At 37.4% G+C, this 26,887-nt stretch overlaps 3 protein-coding genes across 24 annotated transcripts in view; all 3 read left to right on the plus strand.

The window, feature by feature from the left end:
• Hnf4 (Hepatocyte nuclear factor 4) overlaps positions 1 to 18,454 on the plus strand; it is a 112,990-nt gene extending 94,536 nt beyond the window's left edge. For 19 of the 21 annotated variants that reach the window (XM_067764684.1, XM_067764674.1, XM_067764676.1 and 16 more), the window contains 4 exons: positions 10,266 to 10,605; positions 10,667 to 11,163; positions 11,230 to 11,367; positions 13,113 to 18,454. In XM_067764684.1, coding sequence (XP_067620785.1) covers positions 10,266 to 10,605; positions 10,667 to 11,163; positions 11,230 to 11,367; positions 13,113 to 14,320 — 2,183 coding nt within the window. In that variant the 3' untranslated portion in view covers positions 14,321 to 18,454. The remainder of the gene's footprint in view (positions 1 to 10,265; positions 10,606 to 10,666; positions 11,164 to 11,229; positions 11,368 to 13,112) is intronic. The other 2 variants (XM_067764694.1, XM_067764693.1) reach the window with 2 other exon arrangements.
• A 2,939-nt stretch (positions 18,455 to 21,393) lies between these two features.
• Positions 21,394 to 23,893, plus strand: Prx6a (Peroxiredoxin 6a). Its single transcript, XM_067769386.1, has 5 exons — positions 21,394 to 21,637; positions 21,711 to 21,886; positions 21,946 to 22,138; positions 23,255 to 23,327; positions 23,652 to 23,893. The coding sequence occupies exons 1-5, from the start codon at positions 21,534 to 21,536 to the stop codon at positions 23,778 to 23,780; spliced, it is 675 nt and encodes a 224-aa protein (XP_067625487.1). The 5' UTR covers positions 21,394 to 21,533; the 3' UTR covers positions 23,781 to 23,893.
• A 737-nt stretch (positions 23,894 to 24,630) lies between these two features.
• LOC137239407 (congested-like trachea protein) overlaps positions 24,631 to 26,887 on the plus strand; it is a 31,816-nt gene continuing 29,559 nt past the window's right edge. For both annotated transcript variants that reach the window (XR_010949361.1, XM_067764695.1), the window contains exons 1-2: positions 24,631 to 25,077; positions 25,139 to 25,286. Coding sequence is in view for 1 of the 2 variants with exons in the window: in XM_067764695.1 (XP_067620796.1) it covers positions 25,173 to 25,286 (114 nt within the window). In the remaining variant the exon portion in view is untranslated. The remainder of the gene's footprint in view (positions 25,078 to 25,138; positions 25,287 to 26,887) is intronic.

Below are 26,887 nucleotides of genomic sequence, written 5' to 3' on the forward strand. Positions count from 1 at the left end.
TGATCTTTGACATGCATAGTACTTTTGCATACATTGTACGCGCACATCTACTATAACGTTAAAACAGTACCTATACACACTTAGTAATAACCCTCATACATAAGAGGTTATGAGGCTTTGGCGAGATGTGTAAACTTAAAAATTCACAATCTAAAGCTCCTCATTTCTTCAATTGCATGTGTTGCGTTAGCACGATATATACAGGCACGAGCTACGTGCAGCGCACATTTCGATTTGCCTTCGCTAAAGGAATTTTTTTTTTTTGAGGTACGCAAAAAATTTAGCATTAAAAAAAATGTTTTAATAAAATTTAATATTTATTTTTAAACATTTTATTTTAAATTTATTTTTTTAATTTATTTCAGGATTCCGAAACAGATCCAAGAATTAGGAAAATATCTTTTTCTATTTTCTCTATTTTTTATCTTATTTTTTTATCTTATTCCTATATTGAAATTCGAACAAAACTGCTTTCTCCGCTCAAAACACTAAAAAAAAACCGATGAGTAAGAAAGGTTTTTTTTTTAATTTTTTTTTTAATTAATTTTTGCGATTTTTTTTTTCAAATTCTTAGCAATTGGCAATAGTTAAGAATACATTTAAATAAAAAAATAGGGATTTTTTTATATTATACTAGCAGACCCGGCAGACGTTGTTCTGCTCTAAATTTCGCCTATCTGCATACATTTTAATAAGCTTTTTCCGTCTAACTCTGCCCTACCCCTCTACACTTTCTCCTAATCTTTTTATTCACTCGTCCCTCCGTCTTTTTCGCTTCATCTCCATCTTCGTCTCATTCTATCTCTTTCTCAGTCTCCTTCTCTCTTTTCTCTTCTCTCAAGTTTTTCTCCTTCTTCTTCATCTCTTATTGCCAGTCCCAGATGGTGGTATGTATTTTGTTCCAGTCCCATTCCGAGTTTTAGTCCCAGTCCCACTCCGAGTCTCAGTCTCAATCCCAGTCCTAGGCCTAATCCCAGTCCCAGTCCGTCTCTGGTATACTTCCCGGAAAAAAGCATCGTAAATACTAATATAGGCAAATTTATATACGAAATTTCAGGCAAATCGAATAGGACGTATGTAAATAGGTATGTGGGTATTATTAATTCTTGTCTTTATTTCGGCTTCGCATGCATATTTATCAGTTTTGTCAGGTTGATGCGACTAAATCGAATATCACAATGAACTTTAGAGCTCTCAGCAACAGCTTTAATTTTATATCTATAATACACACACATTCTAGGGGTATCCGGGTCCATGTTTTGGCCTATATCTTGAGACCCTAGCCTCCCAGCGGTGTAAAACTTACTCTGTATTATAGCACACATCAACAGCTTCAATTTGATACCCATAAATAAAAACACTTTCTAGGGGCACCCGGGTCCACGTTTTTGGCTATATCTCTAGACCCTAGCCTCCCGATTGTATGAAAATTATCCTGTACTATAGCACTCATCAACAGTTTTCATTTGATATCCATATTATATAAACCCATTCTAGGGGTACACGGGTCCACGTTTTGATCTCAAGACCCTAGGCACGTAGACGTTGGCCGATTCTCAGACCTACCCAATATGCTCACAAAATTTCATGAGAATCGGTTCAGCCGTTTCGGAGGAGTTAAACCTCTGACACCGTGACAGAAGAATTTTATATATTAGATTATGTATAAGAAAAAATTGATTTCGAAGATGTTTCGAAATTAATTTTTTTAGTTTTTTTAGTCGTTTATTTTTTTTCCGGAATTCTGAACAAATTCAAGAGTTAAGAAAGTTATTAAAAACAGTTTTTTTCCTCAATTTTTCAAAATTCTGAGCTATGCGAATAGTTAAGAAAATATTTAAAAAATATGTTTCTTTTTCGATAAACTATTTTTTTCTTTTCATATTATCGGAGAACACAATTTTTTTTTTTTTTGAAATACTAAAAAAGCGATTCGTAAGAAAAATGTTTAAATACAGATTTTTCCTCAATTTTTTTTATCTGACTTTTTTCCCGGTTATGTTTTTCGATTTATTTTTAAATCTCTGCGTAAATCGAATAGTAAATAAACTTAAGAAAAATGGTTTGCTATCAGTTAATTTTTTTTTATTGTATTTAAGTGTTTTTAGGTAGTCAAATATATAATTAAAAAAAAACGTTTAATCAAATAATTTTTGGTTTTTTTTTTAATTTTTGTCTAATTTTATAAGGCTGAGGCATGACGCAATAAAAACAGTCAGATGAAGTGAATTTTACAAAATGGGGTCGCATTTGACAATACTCGCCCTCATAAATTTAAATGTGCTTCTTGGCCTATCTGCAGCATTAATTTTTTCAGTATTATAAAAAAACACTACATTAATGCCTTTTTGAAGTGTGTAGTAACGTACAGGAAAATACCGCCTGCGGTGTGTATTTCCTTTTGTGGGAGAGTTTGTTTCCTTTTCCTGCGACGAAATGGAAAAATTTAAGTCAACGGAACTCATTGGCCGCATTTTCAGAGTATCAAATTTTCCACAACTTAGGAATATGAAAACATACTGCTACGTTAATGAGATGATTGACGACTTGGAACAATAATATGAGTATCTGAAATGCTTGTAGTCCGAAAACTCGGCATTGGCGGTATACGGTTCCAATACCCAACTCTACATATGTAAACCAAGTATAGTGGGCGCTTTGAGCAGAAATAGGTGGCTGGTGTAAAAATATATAGCGACAGAGGTTTTACAGCAACGATGCTTACACCAATCAGAGCTTATAGATTACCAGATGGCAAAAAAAACGTTGGCATATCAGAACTTTATTTCAAACAGCTCTGGCTAACCCTGGAAGCATTCAGACAAACATGAAACACTCCCAGCCGTATGATCAAACCCGACAGACGTTATTCTGACTTTCTCTGTCCTCTATCTATTCACCTGCCGCTATTCTGTCTAACCCTCTTACTCTCTTATTTCCTCTCCCTTATGCACTTTCTAGTTTATCTTAATCGGCTCATTGAATTTACCCACCTCTTTCAGTTTTTATTAAATCGTGCCGCTTTTCCTCTTTCTCTTACTGCTCTTACTCTTATTTAAGACTAACTCTCACTATATTACTATATTTCCTATGCTTATTCTTAATCTTCCTGTTAACCTCTATTTACTACTTTGTCTAAAACCATTACACTCATTCTTAATTTTACTCTCACTTCATGTCACTCATCTTTCTTTCTGAACTTTCTCTTCTTTTTCTTTCCATTTCCTCTGTTTTCTCTTTTCTTTTATGTCCCCGTTTCCAATGTGGAGATATATCGGGTTTGCCTGTCTCCGCACATTGCATTACTAAGGTAGTAAAAAAGTAGCAAAATAGTACCAAAATGTTTCCCTCCCTACTATTTTACAATTCATGACCGGATTATGAGGGCCATAAAATGTCTGTTATTGTACTACTGACTTAGCCTGTCTGGTTTTATTGTGTCATGAGGTTCAGGATGAAAAATTGCTTCTGTATTTGACTTAGCAGTTCCAAACAAATCAACTTCAATTTTTTAATTTTAGTAGCACGTACGACCAGAGTAGATCAGGCACTCAAACAGCCAATTTGTGCATGCCACGATACATGTATTTCCAAGACCCTAAGAAGGAACACCAAGCTAATACTGCAAATAACCTTAAAACCAATTAGAGATAAATAATGAAAGTTTACAGATACTTGAAAGGTAGTGGTGAGTGGGAATTGGAGTGGAAGAGGAAAACGGCAGAGACCCGGGCAGGAATACGGGAAGCGAGGATATTGGACAGGCGGAAAGTAAGTAGAATAAGAGGAATGGGGAAGAAAAAGGAAAAGAGGAAAGGAGCAAAATAGATGTGGATAATTAAATAGATGTGGGAGAGTTAAAGAGGCATAGAAAGGAATGAGGAGAGTAGAAGAAAAAAGGCGGAAACAAAAAATTGAGACCAAAAGGAAATAGAGAACGAGGTAGAAAAGCGGCAGAAGGAACTTTGAAATGCAAAAGTAAAGCCGCAGAGAAAGGGATGAGGCATAACTATGGAGAGTTGCCAGCAGAGGGAAGTTTTATGTAATGATATTAATTTGGAATTATTTTCTGACGATACCACTAAATTAAGTGCGCTATTGCGTATACGTAACATAAATAGCAGATGTTAAACATGACCGGGCTCCAAACGTTTCATGGTTGTTTTCACGTGGGATGAGAAGTTTTTCGTTGTGATGAGAAGTTTTTCGGCTAATCGTTATGAAATCTTCTTAGTTACCAAAATGTTTGGCAATATAATAATGCTTATAATACATTTATACATACGTACATGTTACGATATTTCTAGGAAGTTCTGCCAAAAATGTTTTGGTTTGTTAGCATGTTTGAGAGAATTTCTATTTGCTTATCTATTTATATTCATATAGACTTGACGCAAAGAAGTGGCATGCATATACATATGTGTATGTGTGTGTTTGTAAGGACAATAGAGTGACCAAAAAGAACCGATTTTCTAAAGCCAAAGGCGCTCAAGCAAAAAAAAAATATGAGGCAGCAATCCATTTTTACCTCTCACTGCACCCCTCCGCCCACCTGTCCTTTCTTTCATTTCTATATGTTAACTTACAATTATATATTTATGATAATGATCATATAAGTGTTTTGCAGTGTATGTGTAAGTACTTTTGTCCATGGGTATGTATATACAGACCTATTTACGATTTACTACGTCCTACATACTTCTTTCCCTCCGAAAATGTTGTTGACCCCTTATGAAGATGCAAAAATGTGAACAACTCAATCAAAACAAAATAAAAATTTAATAATTTTTAATAAACGTGTTTACGAATTTTGCAAAAAACAAATTTGTCAATATTTAAATATGTACATATGTATATATGTGTGTAGTAAGCCTATAACCAGTTGTACATATTTAATTTAGCTGACTGTCGATGGTGGCTTGTTTATAAAAAGTTTAAATATGTGCATTTGTACATATTTGCCCAGAGGATAAAAGAAGGGGTGGAGGGGATTGGTGGATCACGTTCGTTTATATATTGCCCAAGACACTCTACACATCTTAAAAAAAGTTAAGGCATATCGCCATAACTATTTTATATGGATAGCCGAAGACACAAGCAATGCAACAAACATCATGGTGATATCAGAAAGTGGTTGACGACAATACGTTTATTGTTACACGATTTTCCCAATCTAAGTGTCAACCTCACCTATGCAGGGTGAATCTGGTGAGATATATAAATTAAAATATATATAGTATGCAGAGCTTCCGCGCTGACAAAGGCCATTGAGTAGGCAAAGGAGGGTGCAGTACTCGATAAGGAGAGACAATAGACGCTCCTATCCGTCAAAAGGAGACAGGAGATCGAATGTGAGTATCAGTTGCTCATATATCTAAAGAGAAGACTTAAGGCTCACGATGGGCTTTCTAAGTAGGCACTGCCTTCTGGCGACACGCGCTTATATTTTAGGCCTCGTCTGTAACAGCAGATGTGGGAAGTGCGAGCTACAGAAATAAGCGGTTGAGCACGTTTTACGTTCTTGTAAGCTAGATCTCAGAAAACGTCTATTATTTGCCAGAAGTTGTTTCATTACATAAGTCCTGGTACCGAATTGGTATTTTTCCATTCTGTCGTCAAACAAGTTCTTAGGCTATGTGTAGTCTTTATTGATCGGCAGGTTCAACCTTACCTAACGTAACCAAACACTCACTGTCAAGTTTCCCATGGTAAAAGCGTGTGAGATAACCTTTTGAACTTTTTACATGAATGATATGCTTAGAGGGGAAGTGTTTATTATTCAGTGGATTTAACTGATCGTTTTGGCAGACATTTACGCGCCAAGACATACCGCTATAAACGAGAAAATATACTGACATGACATAGGCATATTTGCTTAGTCCCCAGATTCTTTTGTAGTCGAGATATATTTGTACTATGAGTATTCGTTTGAAGTTCTTCTTCTCATTCATAGACTTCCGTTGCTGATCCATAAATTGATCTCAGATTAACATAAACTTAAAACTTAATTTTCCTAGTATTACTTCAGACCTACATGGCCTACATACTTCACTCATTATAATCTAAATACGTTAAGTTTAAAAATTCCACTTCTGATTTCTAAGATTCCGCTGCTTGTTTTTCAAGTGATCTACGCAAAAATTAAGATAAGGTGTCTTTTTTATATAAAAAGATCAGTGGATCATATAAATAAATAAATGCTAGGCGCGACAACCTCCGAAGAGATCTTAGGCCGAGCTTCTCTTTCAATTTCCGTCGCGCTCCTTTTAATTTTTCCTACAAATTGGCGGGACAGGACCTACATGTTTTATGCCGACTCCGAAGGGCATCTACAAGACAGTTGAATTTTCACTGAGAAGCTTGTCATGGCAGAAATACTCGGAATGCTTGCCAAATAACTGCCGAGGGACGACCATGAGGCGGAGCACGCTACACCCACACCACGGCAGCTGGTAGTGTATCATATACATATGTATTTTTGGTGTAAAATTTTGCGGAAAATTTTGTGTTATATTCCAACCCTGATTATTAGAATTGCAATTTTGATTATAAAATATATTTAAGATTTTCTAAATTATCTGAAACTGGTATAGTATAGCTAAAATATTACACATCTGGCTTTTAAAAAGCTACTTTTTATTTAATATATTCCACTTCTGATTTTCTTCAATTTGTTTGGGCTGCATCTTAGAAAAACTTCATATGAGAAAATGTGCTATTTAGTACATGAGCGTCCCGTTTTAACATGAGACAAAGGACTATCCACTCAAGCAGCACCTCACTAAATCCTTTCGGTGTGTTTGCCTGTTAAAATAAGAACGATTGTCATGTCGGGATACTTGTATATACTTCCATTTCTGCCAATGCTGAAAAAGCAAGGAAGCATCAATGGTATGATATGGTAAAAGTTAGATGAGTTAATCCAAGCAAACTTACTAGGTTTGAGTCCAACATGGATGGGTGTGTTTACTAATGAATCGAAGATACTTAGTTGAAAAGGTTTTAACAGGTTTTTGCTAAAATATAGATCTTCAACAACAATGACTGCAAGCTAACTACTATTCAACAACTTTATATTGATTCGTGTTGAAGAGTTTCGTTTCATGGATATATTTTGGCGTAAGCTTAGGCTACAAAATCAAAAACTGTATCCAACCAAGAGTACTGGCCTCATCTATATATATAAGATCTTTACCCGTCAACTCTCAAAGCACAGCTACGCACTTTTATAAAATCTGAATATATCTAACTATTATCATATTCTGCTTTATAGATACAACGAATATTCGTAGTAACAAACACGAATAATGAAAAACGAGCTAGACCCGTGCGCATCTCTTATCAAATATCAACAGAAATCAGCTGTTCTATCAATCAATTAAAACTTCCAGCTTGCGCTGCCTTCTGGCGTATGAGAGCAACTGCCGGTAATGCAGTGCAAATATTCACAATAGTGCCATAGTACAAATAGATTTCTTTGTGTGCTCACAATCGTTTATTTTTAACAAATTATTTTAATAAAATATAGCTAAACAAAAGCACTACGACCAAAATTGCCCAAAGCTCGCTAATAGCCCGAATCTCCATCTTTACAACCAACACTTTTTTTATAGATTTGGATTCCAAATAAGAGCGAAAAATGGATCCGTACACAAAAAAAGCAATTAGTAATAATATATATGATGATTATAACTGGAAAAGATAAGGATGCTCATGAAAAGAATCAAAGCAGATATGTGCCCAAAGAAATATTAAGTTGAAGTCCGACATGTGAACCAAATATGGACAATGACAAAAAAGTCGTAAAAATTAACGCAAAAAATTCTAAAAAATTACTGTAAAATACTGGCGCCGCACTTGCATTCGGAACTGCTGATATCTGAAACTCCACATTCGCCACGTTCCTATTCTGCATTTACTTAGTTGTTCTCAGATTTGTATACCATTAGCTTAATAAGCTTAAAAGCTAAACCTATTTTAATCGTTTAATATTTTTGTTTTTTCCTTAATTGTTAAACAAATTAGATGCATTTTTTCAAAGTTAAAACCGGCCTCAAATATGACTTAACCGACCCCAGCGGGTTAGGGGGTCAGAATATACCCGCGGTAGGTATGCCTGTCGTAAGAGGCGACTAAAATACCAGATTCAAGGCAACCCTTCAGGGGAGTAACGTTGTCGGGGAGTAACCTTATCGCTACAACAACATGGCTTAACCGATGCGCTTGATTAGACATAGTTATAAAGATGACATAGGAGATTATATATAACATTGACACGGGATGACATAGACACATGCACATAGAGACGAGTGTGGGATATAGGGACCACTGGGGAACCTGTGAAGCTCACCGTAATAATTTAAAACTTATCGAGAATCTACGGCACACTTATTTCAAAATAGGCGTTATCGTGGTTTGCCTTCAAGGTTCACTTTGAGAATAAAACAAACACCCATTCTCGACGCTTCGGATAGAATGTATTATTTAAACTTTGTAAAATTAAAACTGTGTCCGTCTCGTGTTATACGAATCCTTTTAAATTGCCATAGCTCTGAAATGGTTAATCGGATTAGGGATATATGTGAAATGGTGGCTACCAGTACTCGTTAGATACATACCTATTGTGACGAATACTAGCATCACTAAGCTGTTAGTAAATAGTCACACAACAACAAAAACATGGAGCAGCCACTCTTATGTATGTGTACACATTAATAATAGCAACACTTATGTAGAAGGCGACGAAGAGCTATCTCACACACACAAATATGTAGTCATCAGCCGAAGTAGTTACTCACACATACCCATAGTCATATGACTATGAGAAACGCATAAACTACAAAAATAAATGTAATTTGGCTGGTAAACAAGCAGGAGATTCTAGAAGGTGAAACGTCTAGGCCTTTGAAGAAATATGCACACAAGGCAACAGAGAGTATAACAGCAGCGCAAGCTGAGGAATGACTAATTTATTTAAACACGCCATTAATTGTGAAGTGAAGTATAATTGTACTACTGTCAAAGTAATCTAAATTAAGACCAGTTTGCAATACTGAATATTAGAGTGATTTATTCAACAGTTTAGCGTTTCGAACGTTAGCAGAAGGTAACCAGGATTTCCCAAAATTCGTTGCCCTATTATGATTTTTACTACTCTTTTTGGCTTATTTATATTTATCGCTTGAGTGAAATTGCTTTTCGAAACGTGATCGTTACGGTCCCTGATTCTTTTTTTATTGAGACTAAAAAAAATATGCCTAAAGTGTTTCACGATTATTTATTTCATTCAAAACCAGGAAAAATTTAATTGGCAGCTTGGATCTAGGCTAATCCATACAAGGTGATGGCAAAGCGAATTTGACCAATTCGCCGTGCAGAAGAATGCCAAATAAAAAGAAAATTTTCATTTATTTCGATTTACTGACATATTGTTGTGAAAGGCGTTGTATGGAAAACAATTAAGAAGCAATCAGCTGTTGGGATAACAACACCTGGAAATGAATTCGCCTTGGCTTGGGTGTTGGGGTTGGTGGGATTCGGATAAAAAATTTAGTCTAATTTGCAATCATTACATAACAATATAAATATATGAACACATAGCTAAGCGTACATGGTAGTGTGATGGTAGCGTGCTACTCCTACCACAACGACGATTTTTGGGTTTCAGGCCCGGGAAAAGCAATATCTTAAGAAAAAAGTTGTTTGCCTTGGCATATACTCCGAACGTATTTCTGCCATTAAAAACTTTTCTGCGAAAATTCAATTACTTACAGATGCCTTTCGGAGTCGGCAATAAGCACGTAGGTCCCGTCCCGACAATTTGTGGGAAAAGTTAAAAAGTAGCACGAAGGTCAGCCCGAACCTCCTCGGATGTATAACACGTCTTGTATTTTTTTAATTTATTATCAGCACGACCATTTTTACAAACAGTTACGTGCCACGAGTGACTCCATAGGGCTTTGGTTTCTAAAAAGAGTTAACCTGGAATATTTCTACAATTACAGTTATTCCACTTCTGATTTTTTTAAATGATTTGGTCTGTACTCTCTTGAAAATATTAGCTGAAAACTAGCTGATTCTATAAAATGAACTGATACTGAAGTAATCATGTCTGATTTTTAAGGCGCTTCTTTTCTACTTTTTGCGCATAAAACTTGTATATAATTTTAAGCTAGTTGAAAGATAGTCATTTAGAAAAATTTTATTATTTAATGTCCGGCTTTAAAATTTACTTTACAAAATTTCTTTTATTTCCTTACTTTCAGAAGCGGAGGGTCACATGATGCACACTATCGAACCAGCCCTTTCGCTCAGCAATGCATCCGCTCATAGTCCAAATGGCAGTCAGGCGCTCAGTCCTACACTCAGTCTCAGCGGTGGCAACAGCAATAGTAATGGTAATTTATCTACTAATGGCGGTAATACACTTGCCAACAATAATAACAACAATAACGCATACGCACCAAACAATAACTCACAATTATCTACAGTTTGCGCTATATGTGGAGATCGTGCTACCGGCAAACATTATGGTGCCTCAAGTTGTGATGGCTGCAAGGGTTTTTTTAGACGCAGCGTGCGTAAAAATCATCAATATACCTGCCGGTAATTTAAATTTTTGAATGATTTGTGTTTGGGTCCAATTATATATTCCACTAATTTGCAGATTTTCACGTAATTGTGTTGTAGACAAGGATAAACGTAATCAATGTCGATATTGTCGACTGCGCAAATGTTTTAAAGCTGGCATGAAGAAGGAAGCTGTGCAAAATGAGCGTGATCGCATAAGCTGTCGTCGCACTTCAAATGAGGATCCTGATCCCGGTAACGGTCTGTCTGTTATATCATTGGTAAAAGCTGAAATTGAGAGTCGTCAATCAAAAGCTGGTGCCGCTATGGAGACCAACCCAAATGAAGATCTCTCAAATAAACAATTTGCCAGTATCAATGATGTTTGCGAATCGATGAAACAACAATTGTTGACACTTGTCGAATGGGCTAAGCATATACCAGCATTCAATGATTTACAGTTGGACGATCAGGTAGCGTTACTGCGCGCTCATGCTGGTGAACATCTGTTGCTCGGTTTATCGCGTCGTTCAATGCATCTAAAAGATGTGTTGTTGCTTGGCAATAATTGTGTCATTACAAAACATTGTCCAGGTAAGTGTTTAATAGGTTTTTTTTTTTTGTTGTAAGAACTTTTTTTGTAATATTAACAATTCATAGATGCACGTTTATCGCCAAATCTGGATATATCGCGTATCGGTGCTAGAATTATTGATGAGCTGGTATTTGCGCTCAAGGATGTGAATATTGATGATACGGAATTGGCATGCATTAAAGCGTTGGTGTTTTTCGATCCTAGTAAGTATAGAAATGTTAAAAAAAAAATTGTCCAAGAGGCATAAGTGTGACTAATTCTTACTGCTGTGGGATAAGCATAAAAACCAAACCCCTGATAGCGATGGGTGCACTCAAGTTGTAGACACGATGATCGAAATGGTTGTCGTTGTACCGCTTAACAACTTCCCTGTCCAATGAGTCATATATGACTCACAAGAGCGTTTTGAAATAAGTCCATGAGTCACATGTGACTCATTTATTTATACAACTTAAAGACGCTTTCTTGGTATGAACGTGTCGTTATATATTTGCGAATTCTATGTGAGTGTAATCAAAAGACCTAAACTTTAGGAAAATGAAAGAAAATTTCGAAATTTTTTTCTGATACCTTTTTCTCATGTATACTTCTAACTTCAATTAAACAAAAAAGCACACTAATACACGCTTTTGACATTTATATATCAATTTACCGTTATTGTGATTCGAAAACATAAATTATTTCTTAAGCCTTCATTACTGATACTTAGCATAGACTTGACTTGACTTGGCGTAAACTTGGCAACTTAGCTTTGAAATTTATTTTTAAATAAATGTCAATTTGTAGGACGAAATGTCAAAATGAAATGGAAACAAACAAATGGCATCTCAAAATGTAAACGTCACTTAGAACTTACATAGAAAATCAAAATTCAACAGACTTCTAAGTCAAGTTAAGTGTGGCTAAGTTTTGAGTAATCAGTAACATGCAATGTTCATTTAACAGAACTGTAAGTGACAGTTCTCAAGTCAAGTCAAGTCTATGCTAAGTATCAGTAATGGGCCTTTATGATCCTATATGTTCACATGTGACTCATTGAACGTGGTAAACAAAATTGTTTTTGCTACGTTCAGGAGTCACATTTGACTCACAAAATAAAATAGCCAAAATAAGGTAAATATATTTCAATTATTTATAAAAATAATATTTTATAATATATATTCATATTATTCAATTAAGCAATACAAAAAAATAATGGGTGTGGGGCATTCTCAAAGCGCTTTGTATGGGGACAGTGAAGTTGTTAAGACACTCCTGGACGGTTTTGGGCAGTGTTATCGATGTTGATGGTTCTTTGCCAGAGATAGATCCGGTACGTTCCGGTAACAAGCACCATTAAGGTATCTCGGGAACGATTTAATATGACTACATTGAACCTTCTAGGCCATCCATTCTCCCACCCCCTAGTTCCATGAGGAACTTGGGGTCGCTAAAACGTCGGCTGCTAAGGAAACAGGATTCTCCAGGGGTGGGTGAGGTTGACAGTTGGGTTGTAGAAGCTATAAATTTCACTGGCATCCCTTGAAAAGGTTTCGCTACATAACCCCTCGAATCATTTGGGTATTTAAGTCGCAACAGGCTGACCTGCCGCGGGTATATTCTAAGTCCCCTAAACCGCTGGGGTCTTTTATAAATACGATAGATCATCTTAAGCTTTCTCGGCAATTATGTATTCAAGCCTTGACAGTAAACAAAATCTGCAGTAGTAGAAAGATTTTTTAAGAAACGCTTAATAGTTGCCTAGGGAAAGATGCGAAAAACACGCCAAAGAAAGTAATACACGCACAATTCCATAAAAAATAGACTTAAGAAGCTCTTTCACTGCTCATGAGCTAAGCTCCTGCAGTAATTTCGCATGTACCTCCAGAAGAATATCGATTAAGGACAGCTTACACTGTCAACCTAGTCCTATACTTTTTTTACAAATTCTTCATTTTTTTTCTTCCAGATGCCAAAGGCCTTAACGAACCACAGCGCATCAAGACGTTACGCCATCAAATACTCAACAATTTAGAGGACTATGTGTCGGACCGACAATATGAATCACGTGGACGTTTTGGTGAGATCCTTTTAATATTACCCGTCCTGCAATCCATCACTTGGCAGATGATCGAGCAAATACAATTTGCAAAAATTTTCGGTGTTGCACACATTGACTCACTACTACAGGAAATGTTACTCGGAGGTATGTCTACATCACACTTCCCCGAACCGCACTATTTTCAAATTTTACGTTCATATTTAATGTACCCCAAATTTGAAGGTGAACTGGCCGACAACTCACCACTCTCACCACCAAGCTTAAATAATTATAGTCCCACAAGGAACATGGATGGAAGTCATGTAACCTCAACATTAGATATGCTTACATCACCCTCGCCTAACGATCATCTAGCGGCTTGCATGGATGGCAATAGTCTGGATGCACAAATGATGTCACCGCTGTTAGAGAATATCTCTCCACCGCCGCCGCAATATCACACAATGCGAAGCGATCCAACGCAAGAACGTCCACCTCATCAGCTACATCAACAGCAGCACAACCAAGCAATCAATGCACCGTGCGCATCACATCATACACGTTCTATGCACTCACCACAATTACAAGACCAGCAGGAGGCAACAAATTCTGATGTTGGTAATGGTGGCATGAATAACAACAATCAAAACCCAAATCCATATATGGATGAGCATAGCATTTATAATACAAATGCTTCAATGCGCCCCCTTTCAGCAGGTAATGCCGTACACAGCTTGCCACATATGACACCAACAAATATACAACATACTCAAACGCCATCAACGCCTAGTCAAACAATTCCAAGTGGTGCAATAATGCAGCATTCACCACCACTGCATCGCATTCATCCCTACCAAAGACCCGACCAGCTAAATACCGTCGGTACGAGTAATGGTTTAACGGGACAGCATCAATTACGTAATCCAGCAGAGATGACTTTAAATGAATATAATAGCGGTAGCGCGGAGGAAATGTTACGGCGTGCACCACTTAAAATACGTGGACCTGATGCGCTGAGCAGTGGTGCTGGAGGCGTAAGTGGTTATGCGGATATGATGGGTGGTAGTGGTGGATTACATGTTGCCGAAAATGCTTATCGTATGACATTGAAAGAGGAACCGGAAACTGGTTATTGAGAAGGGGAGGGTGAAAGAAAGAGGTTGGGAAAAGGGGTACGGAGGTTGTGTTTGTTTTTTAAGGAAATTAAGTATGTTAGGATACAGATGTTGACGTGCAGTAAAGATCTTAATTGACTTACACTGAGTACCGCCAGTATGTTATTTAAAACAAAAACGTGCCAACAACTCGAAGATTGCTCTGAATGTTAGATTTAACAAAAGTAGCCACAATGAGAGGCTTTGGCCATACCAAAGTTCCTGTAATATGGTGGCAATAACTGTGCATAATAAAGTTTTGTATAGCTATAAACGATTATTTGAGAAGTCGAATTCCGTGCAGAGCTAAATCGCGCTAAGTACCAAAGTAATCTTTATCAAAAGAACCTGATTGGGCGTACTTTGATATTGATGTGAACTAATCCGCGACTCAAGCGAAGAGTGATGCTGTGTGTTTCTATTGGCATTGCAATGCTAGCATAGATGCGTCTCGCTACACTCAAGGCCATATCACAGCTTCAAATGCCTGAAAGTTCGTACGACGAACAATGTACAAAATTGCCCTTTATCAATCCTGCTTGACCATAATCAGACTGGCAACTTTCTAACTGCGTGTTCATTGTGAGACCTCGATTCTAGAATATATGTTCAGTGAGGATATGAGCTAATCTGAAGCTCAAGCTATAAGTAATGCATGGTGTTTGTAAAGAAGCTGCGATACTAGCAAGATGTTTCTCGCGACTTTAAAGGCTAGATCACTGCTTCAACAATCTCGGCTCCATGCACAACTAGCAACGATGCTGCAACATTTTCCCATCGAATTAATGAGCTTCCCGCTTTAGGCAAGCCTGTCGTAAGAGGCGACTTGAAGCCACAAAACTAGAAGATTCCACGTGGCAATATTAAATCGTTTACGAGTGGGTCTTACTAGTACCTTGAATTTCCGGAACATACCGGATCAACATCGGGCAAAGAACATCGTCATGCCTAGTACTCCGAAACAGTGTGTCGGAGTGTCTTTATTATAACACGAAGAAAAATAAGGCTTTATTAGTATTGCAATGCGATGAGTCTTTAAATGCTGGTTTTTTTTTCAGTTTAAGCAACGAAGTCAAGCTTAAATTTTATTAAAATACAAATTTTTATGAAATTTAAGAAATTAGTGTACGGTTTCTTTTATGAAAAAAATCATTTGCGTAAAATTTGTAATTATAGTACTGAAGTAAATTGTTAATATATTTTAGTAATTTTCATCACCCGATAGAAAATAAAAGTCACAAAACTTTCAACTTCTCCCTATAACCAGGTCCAAATTAATAGGGGCCCCGGGGCGCGAAGCCCGTCGGGATAGGGGGCGGAGCCCCTCTATGCAAAACTTGTTTGTGCAAGAACCCCGCTGAAGATAGCCGTCCCTATGCGCCGCCATATTGAACATTCTGTGAAAACGCTAAAAAGTAGACATCTTGAACATCCGTCAGTCACTTGGGGGATAAGATAGCGCACTTGTTTTATACACAATGGCCGGTACAGGCAAGAAAAACTTTCGCTCTGTCAGTATTCAAATCCGAACGGAGTGCGCTGGTTCATCGGACAACTCTTTTCTGCACAACGCATTACATATGCACTTGTTTGACCCATGATCTAATCTCTGCAATATCGTTGTGAAACTAAGAGCCCGTAAAAATATCTATCTAAGTGATAATATGGCTTTAATATGCCCGACGCTAACCGATGTTAGTTAGAAGAGACTACGGGAGAGGTGTCAAAAGACGCATTTTGATCCGAGGGCTACGAATCCGAAAGCGGAGATTCAAAATTTTATTTCTGTCAAAAGATATTTCCAAAAAACCGTAAAATGGCCCCGGAGCGCCCCGAAAACGGGGGTGAGATCCAAAGTATTTTTGTGCATAACATCTTTCTGCATTGGCGGCCTTCGGCCGCGCTTATAAACAATTACCCTGAGTGGGTCCAACACCAGTTTGGAGACCAAAACTACATATATCCGCGAAAACATTTGCAGCCACAGTTTTTCTTGTGGGTACGTCAAAATCGCCAAAATTACAACAACCACATCAAAATTTTAAATTTTGTTTGCAAATATCTTCGAAATGAAAAAAATTTCCAATTTCCGCTTTAGGATTCGTGATGCTGGGTTCATAACGCGTCTTTTGACACCTCTCCCGATATTTTTGGACGAGTTTTAGCAGTTGTGAGCTGAAGTGGAGAATTACCAAGAAAAAGAATGATATAGGTAAAATATCAGCTGAATCTGTAAAATTCACTTACCATTTATCAGCGCCAAGAAATATGTGATCTTCTGTATTTTAGCATTCTTAGAACCTAGTTCTTATTTCTCTTGTTAAGCACTTTATCATATTTTACACTTAATAGATATTTAGAAAGCAAACACAAAAGCCGGCCCCCTCAAACGAACACTAATAGAATAGCTTCCGATACCTTCGCCAGGCATATCGCGGTACTTTAAGTCACATTAATTTAAGTTGTTACGGTCAAACACCGTTCCAACTACTTGTTGATCAATAATTTTTTTAAATATACTGAATACTTATTTTCCTCCCGTTAGTCATAGCATAACATAACTTCCATTTACACAATTCTATTAAATTCTACAACAAAAACTTTTGTAAATTAAGCACACACAGAGAGCACTAAAGACAAAAAAGGTCGTTGGCTATAAAAATCAATTTTTAAGTAATATTATTTCAATTATTCACAAAAAATATAATAACTTTTCACTTGTGCACTTCTTCAACCAAAATTAATTCGCTATTTTCGCATAACGGTAATTCGTTGTAGTGACAGCAGCTAGTTGTGTACATGCTAATGATGGTAGATTAGCGATTTCTATGAAAAGCGATAAATTAAGCGTTATAGCTCCGGACACATAAGCAGTTTTTCATACAGATAAGTTTAACACAAGCTTATGCATTATGAGTAGCTTGCACGTATTTTTATGGAGAACGGTAGAATGAGCGACTCTGGCGCCATCAGATATTGAAAAGTAGCCAACTCCAAATTTTGTTCCAAGCAAATCATAAGAAGAAATTGACATTTGCTTTGGCTAAGGGTGTTGGCACACTTTGCAAGTGAAATTATTTTTCCCACTGGTTGGTAAAATTTCTAACATTTTTCGCAATTAAAAACTGTAATATAACAATCGAATACGACACAAAATATGTTAGCAAATATTTTTGTTGTATAGGGAGCATGTTTACAACAGTGCTTCGCGAAATTTTGTATGTGAATGGCCAAGGCGTAATAAACTTCAATTGCCAAGTCTGAAGTTCCTTCATATTTACAAACGCTACATCTTGGTTGATTGTGGCGATGTTATTGGAATGCATAAGTTTGTGTTAAACGCATCTATATGAAAAATGTCTTGTACCGCGGCCTTTAGAGCGACTTGACGACCTTTTCACGTGCTCCATATATCGTCGGTCCAATGCCAAAGTCACGAATGTGCATATTTGGTGTTTTGAGAAAAACGCGTACAATATTGTTAATTTATAGAGATTTAATTAATAGAGATTTTATTTTATATTTTTCAACAACTACTGGAAGGTTTACTTTTGTAATGTTAATTGAAAAATGATTTTTTATTTTTTTTTTTTTAAAAATGCACAAATTTGACATATATAATATTTCGTTTAAACAAAAATGGCACATTCGTGACTTTGGCATAGTACCGACGATATGTAAATTTAGGAAATTTGGTAGACAGTTTCTATTACTTACAATAGAAAGTTTTAAATTGTATATATAAGCTGAAAATAATAAATAATTTTGTTGCAATTTTTAAGATGAGTTCTTTATGCATAAATAGATAGGTTTTATGGAAATTTGGTTGTTATTAAAAAGTTACTTGTTAACAAAAATATTTCAAAAAGGGTTAAGTAGGTAAAATTTGTAATAATAAAAATGGAATATACTAGTATGATGAGTAAAGTAAGTAAGTATGATGAAATATTTTCTTATTTAGTTATAGGTTAAGGTGAACATTGAAATAAGCATTCAAAATACGTAAATCAAAATAAGAATATTTTTTATAATATTTGTACTGCAACGAATTAATTGTAACAAGAAGCAATGATATGTAAAAATAAATAAAAAAATAGTTTTTATGAATAAAGAAAAGAGTTTTTACAGTGTTATTACAAAGAGGATAAATATAATAAGAGACTTCACTCGTTAATTTATATAATGTTTTTGGTTAGGGTAATCACAGGTTTTTTTGGGCGAAATGTGCATAAATGTCTTTATACCTTTTCGTGCGGTATATGTGTTTATTTTTCCGACTGTATTTAATTAATTAATTAATTCTCTTTCCAAAATCACATTTGCATAAGACGCCTACACGACATGGATAAATGCGAGACAATTGAAAATTTCCCTCATAGAAAACATTAGGCATACTTTTTTTAAATTTCCAGCGAGTTACTCGCCACTCGTAACAGACTGGTGGCTCTTATTATATTTATCCGACTGGTGGCTCTTATTATATTTATCCCCTTTGGTTATTAGGCATAACTCCCTCCTTTAGCAACGGAATTCGTGTCATCAACTGCATATTGCTTGAGGAATACTGCACGTAAAAAGAATTATCGGTGAGTCGGTTAACGAATAACTATAATTACTGGTGAAATCAGTGAACGGTGACTCGACGAGCAGCGAGTATAAGGTTTTACGTGAGTAACTGCCGACGTCGACCTTAACTCACGGATGCATCATAGTGTCAAAGCAAGTTTGACCACCCCAAAGCTTACTAACCTTGGTCCCAATCGATGATGTGAGTGGGTGTCCACCTTGGAGCATCAACTGGATGATGTCCAACTGAGTGATGTGGCTGCGAAGCAGGTGACTGGTTGCAGATGCTTATGGGGAAAGTGGGATTGTTGGCAAGCGGGTACCAACTTCAGTCAGATGGGCAAATCAGCGAACGGTGATGCGATTTTGACAAATTTCCGGATCGGTGTTCAAATAACCAGTTGGTTGGTAACCGATGCATCGATCTTCACAAGCATAGATGGGCCGCTGCCAAATAAGCTGCGGATTTTTAAATAGCAGGTGGATAGGTGAATGATTTTTCGATAATCAAAAGAACGGATGGAGCAGTGCCAAATAACCGGGTGTAGGGTGAGTTCAAATATTGTATTAAACGGAGGAAGTGAAATCATTGGCAGATCTGATAACAAAGGCGGATGCACCAGCGTTTTGAAAAATAGAAGATACAATCCGTAAGTTGCATCCACTTTCAGTCCTCCCGCCGTACCAAAAATCAGTGCATCGTTCACCGATACACAATTTATAGGCACGGTGGCGGCTGGCGTTACAAAAAATTAGAGCGGTCTCAGTGGTAGCGCGGAGGGATTCGTTAATTGGGTAAGTAAGAGCAAGTGTAAGGATAAATCTGTAATTTTTCACCAGCAAATTTTTTAACGATATGTGGTATGCTATAAGATCAATGTATCTATTATCTTATATCACAATACTTTCCTATTATAAAACACGAAGTTCGCTGCGGAAAAAAGCATGTATTTGGATCCAACGTTTTTCAGGCGATAAATAAATTGTACAATGTCACAAATACCGGAAATCACAAAAGGGTAGGTGATTTGTGCACAAACACCCGAGCTGATGGGTTTGTTTCTGTTTGTGTTTGGTTAAATATCTTCTAGAGTTATAAGGGTGGGGCTCCAAGAAATTGATCGAGATTCACACGGGTCCATTTTCTAGTAGATTTTTTGACGATCAACCATAAACTCCCTCCAATTTGGCGAACGGAAAATCAAGTTTAGATGACGCGAGAGCCCTTAATAAAATGATAGCTGAGATATAATCTTACCCTACAGTATGAGACATGCGCCTATGCCTTATAATTCCCATAGGGAACTTGATAACTCATGCACACTATAAGGGCGTCCTTGAAGGAACTATTCAAACAACGCTTGGTTTTATAAAAATCATATTTCGTATATACATACTTATGCCCCGAGATACATCGGTATACCGTTGTATCAGTAGCAACTCAGATTACAGCTCAGGCAAAATCTTTACGTAGGATTACTCGAAAAACCAGTGTTCTTGTATCACAGGTGTGCTTTAGAAATTGCTTTAGCCTAGACGGCTCAATTTGGTCGGGATTGTACTTTAAAGTGCTTGTTGCCGGCACGTACTGAATCTATATATCCGGCAAAGGGCCATCAACATCGAAAATACTCAAAACATTCGGTTGGAGATCTGTACTTGAGAGAATTGTCCTAGTCTAAAGGATGACCGCAGGGCAGCACTTCCAACAGTCTGCTCGAAGTATATATCGCAGCGGTTCGGAATTTTTCCTGACCAAGGGCTGTTATTTCAAGTTATTATTAATTTAAGATTAGGAACTAAGTACGGAAGGGGAGATAATATCGTTATATGTAAACTGAGTCTGAAGGGTATACAGTCTGTCACGCCTCAGCTGGAAAGGTTCGCCACATTTCTTGACTTAAAAATATAATATAGAAGGAATCCTGAAACACGGTTGTACGAATTCTATGGCCGTTTTCATTGCACGCTCCCAAATTTAAGGGCCAATTAATGGTGACTTATAACCGTAAAACCATAACCAGAAAAACAGCTGATCGAACTTACCTTATGGTAATCAATGTAATCGATTAATGATGCCATACGTTAACGCTAACGCCATAACCATACCATAGCCAACCAATTGGTTTTCGGTTTCTTGCCATATCCATAACCTAAAAATATTGGAGTTGGTGAATTTAATAATTTTTTATAGTTTTTATTGTATTTTGGATACGTTATGACGGAGAGATTTTTTTTGTGGAATATGTTTGTAATTTTCTGAAAATGAAGTTTTTATGAAATTTTCACGATTAGGCACCATTAATCGATCACATTGGAGATGGTTATGGATATAGGTATGATTACGACTATGGCGTTAGGGTTAAGGAGGTTTAATTGTCCCTTTACTTTGAATGGAGGTGAGGGATAACTTAAAAAAGCCGAATCTCGATTGTACGTTCATTCAAGCAATTATCGAGACTCGGAAATTCGCAATAACACTGAGTATAGTTTTTCTCACATCACTGAATATGTATAACAAAAACGCCTTTTGGAATGAAATAAATTTCACAATTTTTGCTGCTTATTTAAAATAAGTCGTCCATTTTTGAGCATTGCAATATCCACACACCTTATCAGTAACCACAAAATGACTGGCGCTGGCATACCATTCAACATTGGTGACGTCTTCCCAAACTTCACAGCACAAACCACTTTTGGACCAATTGATTTTCACAAATGGATTAGCGGCACGTAAGTCTTATTAAAAGTTAGTTATTTTATTTAAACATGTTTCAATTTATTTATAAATGCATTTGTTCTCTAGCTGGGCTGTATTATTTTCACACCCAGCTGATTACACGCCGGTATGTACAACAGAAATGGTACGCCTTGTGAAGCTATTGCCGGAGTTTGTGACACGTGATTGTAAAGTAATTGCATTGTCTATAGATAGTGTGGAGTCGCACAAGGGATGGATTGAGGATATTTTAAAGGTTGCAGGTATGGTTTTGACGTAAATTAACAAGAGGAATTCCGTGAATAAAATTTTTACAATACAGAAAAACCTTCCTTGGATTTTCCTGTAATTGCTGACGAAAGCCGTGAGATAGCGTACAAACTGAATATGCTGGATAAAGATGAATTGGGCAAGGATGGTATACCGCTCACCTGTCGCGCTGTATACATTATTGACGACAGACAGAAACTGCGCGCATCAATTTGTTATCCTGCAACTACTGGCCGTAATTTTGAGTAAGCATATATATATATGTATGTCTGATATTGAAAAAATAATGATGGCTGAGTGAAAATTTGCATTATATAGATTACCATTTCCAGAACGTATTATAACAGCAAACGGTTTCCCCCAGCGGGTTAGGGGGTCGGAATATACCCGCGGTAGGACCAGATTCAAGGGGCTGTGTAGCGCAACCCTTTCAGGTTGCCAGCGCAATATATAGCTTCTCCAAACCCAATTGTCAACCTCACCTATCCGCGGCGAATCGTGTTCCACTAACAGACGAGTCTCTGGCCACCCCAAGCTCCTCATGGAACTTGAGGGTTGAGAGGGAGGGATGGCCTGAAGGTTTAATTTGGCCATATAAATCGTTCCCGAGATAGTCGAGCTAACACCTTACTTATGCTGTGTTAGCGGAGCGTACCGGTTCTGCATCCGGCAACGGACCTTTACATCGATAACGCTCCCCAAAGCCTTCGGGGTGAAACCTTATCGCTACAACAACAACTACAACAGCAAATAAATAAATAAAGAGATAGGGTGTATGTAGAAATTTCATTGTCTCACGAGCGGATGTATTAGTGTGTCGTTTTGATGGTTAAAATATAACTGATTATTTTATCTTAAAGGTATTGAGACAGCGCGTAATGTAGGTTAATTAGCAGTTTCTTACTACAACTTCATATATAAAGTTGTCTCATGGTCGTATTTGGCCTTGGAAAGCTAGTTTACAATAACATTTTTAAAACTCAACTCGAACCCTCTAGAAACTGCACTATATTCTTAGATACGTATCGTCAGCGTAAAGTGTAAACCTGCTGATTGACATACAAAACAATACATGGCAGTTAAGAGATTATTCTAGTTTTTCGTTGATAGTAAACTCAGCATAGAGTTGGTTTAGTTTATTAAAAGCCACTACTGACAGTCGCTGCTTCCGTTAGCATGGAGAAAACAAAATGTTCGAAAACTTAAGTCGACGATGTGTAAGTTTTTCGACGACAAAGAATAACGAGTTTATATGAGCAAGCAAGTGCGTTAAATTTTAAAGCAAACTAGACCCTCAGCCTATCGCCATAATACATTTAACAACCTTTTATGATTTCATTCCATTTCTCTATTACGTACAGTGAAATTCTACGTGTGATTGATTCACTCCAATTAACTGATAAGCATTCTGTTGCCACACCAGCTGATTGGAAGGTAATCATTTCGCTCATTTACTTCAATAGTGTCATAACTAAAAAAACACAATTTTCCAGGAGAGCCATTCAGAGATTTTAACTGCCATATGTTGCGCATATAAATGCATATTGTCATTTTTATAGCACGTGGTAATTTTTTAACTGATCACAAAGATTTTTTATATAACATAGATCATGATATTGGGTACGTTTATATATTATTAACTCAAAAGTCATGTTTTTTGAGTTATGACACTATTGAAGTAAATGAGCGATTTGTTGTTAGCTCAAATATGAATGTGTGTTATATTGACATTTTTTTTCTCATTGGTTTTAACTATAGGATGGTGATGCTTGCATGGTTTTGCCCACTGTTAAGCAAGAAGATGTTGCAAAATTGTTTCCAGCAGGCGTTGAAGTGATACCAGTTCCATCAGGAAAGACTTATTTGCGTAAAACTCCGCAGCCATAAGTTACTTTTCTGTTAAATTACATTACTAACTACTATTCACAGAAATTCCTACTGAAAAGTACAAATATGCCAAATAAAACTAGCCAACTTCGCCGAAAGGTGAAATAAACTAATCATTTTTTTACGTTATTCGCCGTCATGGTTCTTTTCATGTATCTGGCAATAAGTAATGCTGTTGTAGCAATGCCTCCTCACCCCATCCAATAGTTGCGATCACTCACAATCAACAGGATTGGATGAAAGAGTTAAGGGTGTGGTAGTGGTTGCTGATGTGGATACACGTGTCACGCTGTACAAAAATTGGATACTGTATACTGGAGCAAATCAATTTCGCGCTGTCATTGAATTCCCTCTTTCGGATTCGTGATCCTGGGGACATAACGCGTGTTTTAAAACAAACGTTATGTATGTGTTTTAACAGTTGTGAGCTAAAGCAAATAATTACCACTAGATCTGCAAAGAGGCACTACTGAAAAAGTTTGGGTATTGCTCTGAGTGCAGCTATTTATGGCAGGATGTGAACTCGGATCTTTCCAGTACCTTCAGTCAAGCCACACACCATCCCACTTGCGCCCTCTCTAAAATCTCGATGGTATTTCAAGAATTCTGATTGCTTCCCAACTACAACTTGAGCTACAAGCACATTTCAGGTAATGTCAACAAAAAGTTAATAAAATTTTCTAATTTCAAAGTTCTATTATAAACAAAATGTTTTTTTTTTTTTGAATCTCCTTTCAAAATAAAAAATATATTGCGCAATATTTGGGTTGTCACAGACGATAACTACCAACTGACATTTATCGATAACTTTGCATTTACTGTCCATTTGACATTCAATTTTTTTATTTCTTGTGTTATTAATCCACAGAATGCCACAGAACTTCAACAAATTGAAACACTTGCGCTTATTCTACAGCATCGGGTGAAAGCAGATTAGAAGCAACAGGTTTGCAACAACAACAACGCGTGTGTACAACGAAAGTGTAAACGCTTTTGGAAATATTTGGCAAATAAGCCACCAGCTTCTAAGTTCCCGTTGGCTGTGCACAGTTTTTGTTTTTTTTTTTTAATAAGGAGCCGCTTTTACTCGACTTGCCTGCGTGAAGAAACGCGCTTGAGTTTTAGCGCCAACCATTGTGTAATGTGCTCAACATAAAATCCCATAGCTCATAAAACCACAACAACACTTATTTCCTAGGTAGTAAATTTTAAGAAAAAACACGTTTGAAACAGTGTCAAGTACAAAGGTCATTTGCAAGCATATCTAAATCGACGTTCAGTGCATTATCATTAAGAGGTAAATTTTATTTCAGTCATATATTGATATATATTATCAAATTTTAATTTGAATATTATAGAAGTTAGCAAAACTAAAAGCAATCGTGTAATAAAATGACAGAGGCACCAGCGCAAGAACGTAAAGCAAATCCTTTTAAGGCTTTTTTGAGTGGCGGATTTGGTGGCATATGCAATGTCCTCTCGGGACATCCATTGGACACCATTAAGGTAAGTTTCACCTTTAAAGTTGGAGAAATTTACCTATTTTCGTTTACTCGCTTGCTAAATTAGTAGGTAATAAGCGAATAGAACAAGTTCGCTTTGAACCACTTGTTGTTGTAGCAGTGCTTCGCCCCATCCAATAGGTGCGACCGATCACAAATTGTCATCAATATCCTCTAACGGGAGTCCGAGGAAACTTGCTGTTTCAACAGGGGTGGACCATAATGAGAGGGATGTTAGAGGCGTTGGTTCCACATTACATATAAGAGATGGTTGATTTCATGTGGGGACACATTGCAAACAGGTCATACATTTTGTATGTCGGGACTGATTCTGGATAGGTAACAGTTTAACCTGTTACAGGTTAGTAAAGGTCCGACGCGTTCACCACTCGTTGTTGTTGTTGTTGTTGTTGTTGTAGCAATGCTCGCCCCACCTAATAGCCGCGGCCGATCACAAATTGTCATCAATATCCTCTAACGGGAGTCCAAGGAAACTTGCCGTTTCAACAGGGGTGGACCATAAGGAAAGGGGTGTTAGAGGCGTTGGTTCCACATTACAATTGAAGAGATGGTTGGTGTCATGTGGGGACACATTGCATGCGGGGCATACATTTTGTATGTCGGGGTTGATTCTGGATAGGTAATAGTTTAACCTGTTACAGTATCCAGAACGATGTTGAGCAAGAGTGACACGCGTTTCCCTGGGGAGTATGCGTTCCTCTTCCGTAGGTTTTGGATAATTTTCGTTAAGTACTGGATTCACCGGGCAATTCCCGGCATAAAGGTCCGACGCCTGTTTATGGAGTTCACCAAGGACCTGCTTGTGTTTTTTCACTTCATACGGCTGGGTTCTCAGGTGCCGTATTTCCTCAAAATGCTTACGGAGATGACTCCTTAAGACCCTAGGCGGTGCTGGTTCATCAATCAGATGTCTGTTGAGATGCCCAGGTTTCTGGGTATTCAATAGGAACTGTTTGGTCAGCATCTCATTTCTCTTCCTGATGGGGAGTATTCTCGCCTCATTATGCAGATGGTGTTCTGGGGACATAAGAAGACAGCCCGTGGCGATTCTGAGAGCAGTATTTTGGCAGGCCTGTAGTTTCTTCCAGTGGGGGATTTTTAGGCTTGGCGACCATATGGGTGACGCGTAGCCCGTAATCGGCTGGCTAATTGCTTTGTATGTAGTCATGAGCGTTTCTTTATCTTTTCCCCAGGTACTGCCAGCAAGGGATTTGAGGATTTTGTTACGGCTCTGAATTCTCGGAACAATTGCGGCTGCGTGCTCACCAAAATGTAGATCCTGATCAAACGTCACACCCAAGATTTTGGGGTGTAGGACAGTCGGTAGCGTAGAGCCATCGACGTGGATGTTCAAAATGGTCGACATTTGGGACGTCCATGTTGTAAATAAGGTCGCGGAAGATTTAGTCGGTGATAATGCCAGGTTTCGCGAGGCGAAAAAACTGGAGAGATCAGGGAGGTAGCCGTTTATTTTATTGCATAGCGCATCGATCTTTGGGCCTGGGCCTGTGGCCATTATTGTGCAGTCATCGGCGTAGGAAACGATTGTGACTCCTTCCGGTGGTGAAGGTAGCTTAGATATGT

The sequence above is a fragment of the Eurosta solidaginis genome, chromosome 2 (assembly GCF_040869045.1).
Source record: "Eurosta solidaginis isolate ZX-2024a chromosome 2, ASM4086904v1, whole genome shotgun sequence".
NCBI lineage: Eukaryota > Metazoa > Arthropoda > Insecta > Diptera > Tephritidae > Eurosta > Eurosta solidaginis.

What these genes read in the sequence shown, in the direction of transcription:
- Prx6a (XM_067769386.1), top strand. Translation starts at nt 21,534, where the DNA reads ATGACTGGCGCTGGCATACCATTCAACATTGGTGACGTCTTCCCAAAC. An exon ending in CACAAATGGATTAGCGGCAC is followed by an intron (nt 21,638 to 21,710) that starts GTAAGTCTTATT and finishes TTTGTTCTCTAG; the next exon opens with CTGGGCTGTATTATTTTCAC. An exon ending in GGATATTTTAAAGGTTGCAG is followed by an intron (nt 21,887 to 21,945) that starts GTATGGTTTTGA and finishes TTTACAATACAG; the next exon opens with AAAAACCTTCCTTGGATTTT.